We start from the raw sequence: 8,596 nt of genomic DNA on the forward strand, positions 1-8,596 counted from the left end.
CTGTAACTTAGAGACAAATTAGAAGTCTTCTCTATGATTGTAGAAACCAAATCTCAGAGATGGAGAGCTTGCCCAATGTGTCCTTTTACCACCTGCTTCCCATCACTTCCATACTCCATAGAACTGAACTCCCACTGCCGAGGGTGGATGGACATTGTTAACGGCTTTATGTCTTCTTTTCTCAGCAAACTGCAGCCTCCTCAACTACGTCTAGGATGTTGCGTCAGTTTGTTCGCCAGTTTGGTCAGAAGCTCATGCGCAAGCGGCTGCTGGAGCCCATAGATGAGTCTGAGAGACCCGTGGCTCATCTGAACCTCCTAAACCTGGTGATCGTGGGTGTGGGCAGGATGTTGATAGCTGGCGTGTACATTCTGGCTGGTGCAGTGGCAAAGTACATAGCTGGACCAGCAACCATCATCTCGTTCTTGGTGGCTGCCATGTTTTCTGTGTTATCCGGACTCTGCTATGCTGAATTTGGGGCCTGGGTACCACGCTTTGGTTCTGCGTATCTCTACAGCTATGTCACGATGGGTCAACTCTATGCCTTCGTCATTGGCTGGAACTCCATACTTCCCTTAGTTACGGGTGAGAATGGGCCAGCAAATGGTGTGGGGCTTAAGACTGGGAAACTATGTTGGAGGATTGGGTTCTCACTCATTCATGAGCACTTTATTCTTGGTCTCGTGGAGTAAAGTTGATAATAGCGTCAGGAAGACCCCACAATTGCAGTCAACTCAATTCTGTCCTGTGTCCTTAAATGATGGACCATGAACCCAGAAGGTAAGGGAACTGTAGGGAGTGGGTGAGAGGGAGGTGTGTCCCACAGGCTCATCCCCTCACCGTAGTGAAATCTTTCCTCAGTTGTTGCCTTCCTGGGATTTTCCTTTACCACTTGATTTCAAATTTCATGCCTATCCCAGCCCTCCTGTTCCCACTTACGTGTTTTCTTTTCTTGTATAACGTTGATCGGCTCCTAACATATTAAAACACCTGACATTTTGGTGAATCATTTGGGTCTACTCCCCCCAACCCATGAAAAGAAACTCTTTGATATTTTGTATTTTTTAGCAGGTATTTTTAAATACAGGTATTTTATCTGTGTTTTTAGATCCTATGGCACATCAATTTTTATTTGTCAATGAATGCTCCTTCTTCTGCCCTCTACAGGTACTGCTGTCTTGGCCAGGGTCTCGAGTTACGTCTTTGACAGCCTGATTGGGAATCACATCTCTCAGGCATTACAGGAAACTTTCTCTCTGCACCTGCCTTACTCCCTGGCCACATATGCAGACTTTTTTGCCCTGGGCCTGGTACTGCTGATGACAGGTGACACAGGGCTCAACAACAGGATGGGAAGAGTGGGGTGTGGTGTGGGAGCTGGTGTAGGAAAGTCTTGATGTGGCAGAATGGTCAGGGATTAAAAATAGAAAGAAGGGTCTTGAGACAGAAGCTAAGACATAGACCATTGTTTTCCACCCTTGGCACTATTGACAATTTGGGCTTATCATTCTTTGGTGTGAAGGGACTGTCCTGTGAATTTTCATTTCTTTTTTTAATCATTATTGAGTGTTGAGTATCATCCTTGGCCTTTGCTCACTAGATACCAGTGACATCCACCCACCCCCAACTGTGGCAATCAGGGTGTCTCCAGACAGTGCCAATGTCCCTTGGGGAATAAAATTATCCCAAGCTGAGAATCATTTATTTAGACCAACAAGTCTTCGTTTGTAGTGAGGCCAAAGATTTTTTTTTAATTGAGAGGAAGTTCACATAGCATAAAATTAACCACTTTGTAATTTTTCCCAGCTTCAGTCAAATATAACTGACATACAACATTGTGTAAGATTAAGGTGTACATCTTGGTTTGTTAGACATGTATCCTGAGAAGATTGCCACAATAATTAACCATCTTAAAGTGTACAGTTCAGTAGCATTAAGCACATCTGTAATGTTGGGCAACCATCACCTCCATCTAGTTCCAAACATGTTCAACACCTCTGTATCCACTGAGCAATCACTGTCTGTTTGTCCACCACCACCTACTGCCAGCCCTGAGCAACTATTTCTCTGCTTCCTGTTTTTGTTCAGTCACTAAGTCATATCCAAGTCTTTGCAACCCCATGCATTATAGTATGCCAAGCTCCTCTGTCCTCTACCATATTCTGGAGTTTGCTCAAATTTACGTCCATTGAGTCAGTGATGCTGTCGAACCATTTCATTCTCTGTCACCCTCTTCTCCTCCTGCCCTTAATCTTACCCAGCATCAGAATCTTTTTCAATGAGTCAGTTCTGTCCATCAGGTGGCCAAAGTTTTGGAGCTTCAGTATCAGTCCAATGAATATTCAGGGTTGATTTCCTTTAGGATTGATTGGTTTGTTCCCCTTGCTGTCCAAGGGACTCTCGAGAGTCTTCTCCAACACCACAGTTCAAAAGCATCAGTTCTTTGGTGCTCAGCCTTCTTATGGTGCAACTCTCACATCTGTACATGACTACTGGTAAAACCATAGCTCTGACTATATGGACCTTTGTAGGCAAAGTGATGGCCTTGTTTTTTAGTATGTTGTCTATGTTTGCCATAGCTTTCCTTCCAAGAAGCAATTGTCTTTTAATTTCATGGCTGCAGTCACTGTCTGCAGTGATTTTGGAGCCCAAGTAAAGAAAATCTGTCACTGATGCCACTTTTTCTTCTTCTATTTGCCAGGAAGTGATGGGGCCAGATGCTATGTTCTTAGCTTTATGAATGTTGAGTTTTAAGCCAGCTTTTTCACTCTCCTCTTTCACTTTCATCAAGAAGCTCTTTAGTTCCTGTTCACTTTCTGCATTAGGGTGGTATCATCTGCGTATCTGTCATTGTTGATATTTCCCCTGGAAATCTTGACTCCAGCTTGTGCTTCATCCAGCTTGGCATTTTGCATGATGTATTCTCCATGTAAGTTAAATGAGCAGGGTGACAATATACAGCCTTGATGCACTCCTCTTCCAATTTGGAACCAGTCCATTATTCTATGTCTGCATCTGACTGTTGCTTCTTGACCTGCATAGATTTCTCAGGAGACAGGTAAAGTGGTCTGGTATTCCTATCTCTTTAACAATTTTCACAGCTTGTTGTGATCCACATAGCCAAAATCTTTAGTGTAGTCAAATGAAGCAGAAGTATATGATTCATTTGTGTTCCCCCCCCACACACACACTTTCTCTGCGATCCAAAGAATGTTGGCAATTTGATCTCTGGCCCTCTGCATTTTCTTAACTCTGTTGTACATCCGAAAGTTCTTGGTTCCCATAATGCTGAAGCATAGCTTGAAGGATTTTGAGCATAACCTTGCTAGCGTGTGAAATGAGTGCAGTTGTACAGTAGTTTGAACATTCTTTGGCATTGCCCTTCTTTGGGATTGGAAAGAAAACTGATCTAGAAGTCCTGAAGCTACTGTTGAGTTTCCCAAGTTTGCTCACATATCAAATACAGCACTTTCACAGCACTTTCACTTTCACTTTTAAGATTTGAAATAGCTCAGCTGGAATTCCATCACCTTCACTAGCTTTGTTTGTACTATTGCTTCCTAAGATGCACTTGACTTCACACTCCAGGATGTCTGGTTCTAGGTGAATGACCACACCATCTTGGTTATCCAGACCACTGAAACATTTTTTTTGTATAGTTCTGAGTATTCTTGCCACCTCTTCTTAATCTCTTCTGCTTCTGTTAGTTCCTTATCATTTGTGTCCTTTATCGTGCCCATCCTTTCTTTTTTTTTTTTCCATCCTTTCTTGAAATGTTCCCTTAATATCTCCAATTTTCTTGAAGAGATCTCTAGTCTTTCCCACTCTACTATTTTCCTCTATTTCTTTGATTGTTCACTTAAGATGGCTTTCTTGTCTCTCCTTGCTATTCCCTGGAATTCTGCATTCAGTTGGTAATATCTTTCCCTTTCTCCATTGCCTTTCACTTCTCATCTTCTCTCAGCTATTTGTAAAGCCTCCTCAGACCCCCATTTTGCCTTTTTGCATTTCTTTTCCTTGGGGATGGTTTTGGTCACTACCTCATGTACAGTGTTAGGAATCTCTGTCCCTAGTTCTTCAGGCAGTCTGCTTAACGGATCTAATTCCTTTAATCTATTTGTCAACTCCACTGTATAATTATAATGGATTTTATTTAGGTCATACCAGAATGATCTAGTAGTTTTCCCTACTTTCTTCAATTCAAGCCTGAATTTTGCATTAAGGAACTGATGGTCTGAGCTACAGTCAGCTCCAGGTCTTGCTTTTGTATAGAGCCTCTCCACCTTAAGCTACAAAGAATATAATAAATCTGATTTCAGTATTGAACTTCTGGTGATGTCCAAGTGAGGAGTCATCTCTTGTTGTTGAAAAAAGGTGTTTCTATGACCAGTATATCTATAAATGTATCAATAATTTGAGTGTTTCATATTACATCATTGCAGGACTACTGCTTCTGGGAGTTCGTGAGTCAATCCTGGTTACCAAAATATCCATAGGAATAAACATTTTGGTTCTCATTTTCATTATCATCACTGGCTTCATTAAGGGAGATCTGCATAACTGGAGGCTCACAGAACAGGACTACAACCTAAACATATCTGGAACCAGAGACATCTACGGCTTAGGAGGGTAATATTGGCCATAATATATGGGTGAAGAGTATGCAGAGCTAGTATAGTGTGGACTAAAGATATCTGGGCTGATGGATCCAGATGGAGTGAGTCCTGGAGCCCAGGACTTGAGATATGAAGGGAGAAACTCAGTAGAGATGGAAGAACACACCTCACCCGCATTCTTTCTCTCTCTTTCTCTCACCGTAGCTTGGGCCCTCTGGGTTCTGGAGGGTTTGCACCTTTCGGCTTTGAAGGGATTCTCCAGGGAACAGCTACATGTTTCTACTATTTTTTTGGTGTTGATGTTCTTGCCACTAAAGGTAACATGGTCACTGTGTATCCCATCTGAGGTTTGGGAACAGACTGGCTGCCCCTGGCTTTGGGGAAACCTGATTGAGGAGTACAAGGAAGGGGATTTTTCCCAGTGTGTTTTCCTGACTCAACACTTCTTCCCTTTCTGCAGGGGGAGAAGCTATAAATCCTCATCGTTCCATCCCCTGGAGCATCTTGATCACGATCTTCATCTGCTTTTTGGCTTATTCTGGTGTCTCAGTGGCACTCACCCTCATGGTGCCCTACTACCAGATTCAGCCTCACAACCCTTTGCCACAAGCCATTCTCCATAGTTTGTGGCTCCCTGCCAGATACTTCGTGATTATTGGCACCCTCTGTGCTCTTATATCCAGGTCAGTGCCATGGTTTTCTCCCTGTCTACTGTCAGATACTCAGATATCCCAACCCTTAGGATTGGTAGAGAAGACAAAGAGACATCTTACCCCAAGCCAACAAGAAAGCAGACGTTCCGGTCTGTCCTGCTTCTCCACGTCCTTACATGTTTCCATTTTCTCTTCTAGACTCCATAGCGCCGTGTCCAGAATGCCTCCTTTGATCTACACGATGGCAGAAGACGGGCTCCTTTTCCGGGTACTTACCCGGACCCATGTCCGCACAGGCATCCGTGTCGTGGCCATGATGTCTGCTGCAAATCTTACAGGTTAAAAAAACAAATGAAATGCACGCTGTAACTTACATATTTCCAGCTGTTTCTTACTCCCTTCCTCACCTTGTTTGTGCGCTCATTCTAGGGCTCATGGCGTTACTCTTCAAGTACACAGATCTTGTGGATCTTGTGTCTGTCGGGACTCTGTTCGTTTACTCCCTGGTGGCATTTTCTGTTCTTGTCCTCAGGTGAGACCCCACTGCACCTTGGTAAGGAGTCTTGGATATTAGTTGGGAAGTAACTGTCTTCTGCCTTCATGCTGTCTTCTAAAAGTCCTGCTCTGCTTAAGATAGGACAGATGTGGAATAGGCTGTGTGATGTTGGCTAAGTAGGGACTGCTGTTAATTTGCCTTAAAACCTCTAATTCAGGTACCAGCCAGATCAGAGTTTAAGCAAGAATGAGAACACACAGGGGGAAATTGAGATGCCTGGCCTTGATGGACATCTGCTGGACTCTGAAGCAAGAAACTCAAACATTTTAAAGAGTCTGTGGTTCCCTATCAGCACCATCCCCACTAGGAAATCTGGCCAGATTGTTTATGGATGTGCCTCACTACTCGGTGAGCAGTGGGATTTCTCTTTGGTCGTTTTCTGAAATTGACAGTATGGTGTTGGAGTGTGTATTTTGTCCATTAAGGAGTCTTGGTGACATGAGGGCCCTTGCTGAGGTGGGCAGCCTGGGGAGAGGTGTGACCCAAGGTCTTGACATCTTCAGCTTCTGAAGTTGAACCTGTTCTCCTCCACCTTGACCCCTGTAGTTCTCCTGATGATAATCTTGAGCGTGATCCTGGTCCAGTGGTCCAGTCAGGGGTTCTCTGAAGACTCCGGGTACACACCAGGGGCTGTGCTGCTGCTGCTGCTCATCATTGGGGTCATGGTCATCATCTGGAGGCAGCCCCAGAACCCCATTCCTCTTTATTTTAAGGTAAGTGTCCTTATGTGCCCAAACTGTCCACCTGGAGTGAACATGCCTCACGGTCTAAACATCCAGGGAGTGCTAAAACCAATGGACTCTTCCCTGATCCCCACTCAGTACTCTACATGCACAGTCTGAGTAGGCACTGGATACACAGTCTGAAGGCTGGTCTTCTTGCCCACGTAGGGTAGAGTCTCTCATTCAGGCATCTGGGGTGTGTTCAGGGATGAACTGACTCTGCCCCACAGGTCCCTGCTCTGCCTGTCCTCCCACTGGTCAGCATCTTCGTGAACCTTTACTTGATGATGCAGATAACTTCTGGGACCTGGATCATATTTGGCATCTGGAATGTGATTGGTAAGTGGCTTTCTGGCGTAAAGAGACCCCTTGAGTGACAGATCCCAAACTGAGCAACCCTAAACTTCTTGGCCACTGTAATAGGAGGCCTATTGGACATTTGTAACTTGGAAGAGTGCCTACTTATCCTTCTCATTTTCCCATTTCCTTACTAGGATTTCTCATATACTTTGGATACGGGATCCGACACAGCTTAGAGAATGATGAGTGATAACCACCAACCTCCACCACCTAGACTCTTGACAAAAGCACCCTTAGTGCTGAGTCATCTTTACCAAAGGTAATAGATGTTGTGTAGAATCCCTACATACATAGAAGGTGTCTTCTGCTACATGAACACTCAGCCTCTATGGAGTGTGAAGGTGCCTGCGTCTACAACCCTGTCTTTATTACCAGTGGACAAAGTGACTTTAATGTTGTCTAATTTTTAAGTACGTTTTTCAAAGTATGATGTACATACAGAAAATTACATGCTTCTTAGGTGTGCGGCAAGACTGATTTTCGCAAAGAAAGTATAAGAACATAAAAGCGGGAGAAAGAAAATGTTAACCTGGCACCTGAGAAACAACTCCTTGTTCCCATCTCCAGCGTGAGCACAGAGCTGGCCACTTGGGGAGGAAACATAGGTAATCATATATTGTGTGAGATTTAAACTTTAAATATTAGGTCATCAATAAGTTTGAAGTAAAAGGTCAGTTTTCATTCCAATCCCAAGAAAGATAATGCCAAAGAATGTTCAAACTACTCAACAACTGTGCTCATTTCACAGCCTAGCAAGATAATGCTCAAAATCATAAGCTAGACTTCGGCAGTACATGAACTGAGAACTTCCAGATACAAGCTAGGTTTAAAAAGGTAGATGAACCAGACATCAAATTGCCTACATCTGTTGGATCACAAAGAAAGCAAGGGAAGTCCAGAAAACATCAACTTCTGCTACATTAACTATGCCAAAGCCTTTGACTGTGTGGATCACAACAAACTGTGGAATATCCTTAAGGAGATGGGAATACCAGACCATCTGACCTGCCTCCTGAGAAACCTGTATGCAGGTCATAGGAAACAGTTAGAATCGGACATGGAACGGTGGAGTAGTTCAAAACTGGCAAGGGAGTATGTTAAGGCTCTATGTTGTTCCCCGCTTATTTAACTTATATGCAGAGTACATCATGCAAAATGCTGGGTTGGATGAATCACAAGCTGGAATCAACCTTGCCAGGAGAAGTATCAACCTCAGATGATACCATCCTAATGACCGAAAGTGAAGAGGAAATAAAGAGCCTCTTGATGAAGGTGAAAGAGGAGGGTGGAAAGTTGGCATAACACTCAACATTCAGAAAAACTAATATCATAGCCTCTGGTCCCATCACTCCCTGGCAAATAGAAGAGGAAAAAGTGGAAGCAGTGCCAAGTTTGGCTCCAGAATCACTGCAGACGGTGACTGTAGCCCTGAAATTAAAAAACGGTTGTTCCTTGAAAAGAAACCTATGACAAACCTACACAGAATATTGGAGACAAGCAGAGAGATGGGAGACAAGCAGGGAGATGGGAACAAGGAGCTGTTTCTCAGGTGCCAGGTTAACATTTTCTTTCTCCTGCTGTTATGTTCTTGTACTTTCTTTGTGAAAATCGGTCTTGCTGCACACTTAAGAAGCATCTACAACGTTTGCTGACAAAGGTCTGTCTAGTCAAAGCTATGGTTTTTCCAGT

At 43.7% G+C, this 8,596-nt stretch overlaps 1 protein-coding gene across 1 annotated transcript; it reads left to right on the forward strand.

Annotated features, from left to right (window-relative positions):
- On the forward strand, positions 216-7,097 carry LOC102174057 (cationic amino acid transporter 3-like). Its single transcript, XM_018063230.1, has 11 exons — positions 216-585; positions 1,168-1,326; positions 4,443-4,629; positions 4,821-4,933; positions 5,077-5,299; positions 5,468-5,607; positions 5,699-5,801; positions 5,983-6,173; positions 6,372-6,538; positions 6,778-6,886; positions 7,042-7,097. Exons 1-11 carry the CDS (start codon positions 216-218, stop codon positions 7,095-7,097), a joined length of 1,818 nt encoding a protein of 605 aa, XP_017918719.1.

The sequence above is a fragment of the Capra hircus genome, chromosome 18 (assembly GCF_001704415.2).
Source record: "Capra hircus breed San Clemente chromosome 18, ASM170441v1, whole genome shotgun sequence".
Lineage (NCBI taxonomy): Eukaryota > Metazoa > Chordata > Mammalia > Artiodactyla > Bovidae > Capra > Capra hircus.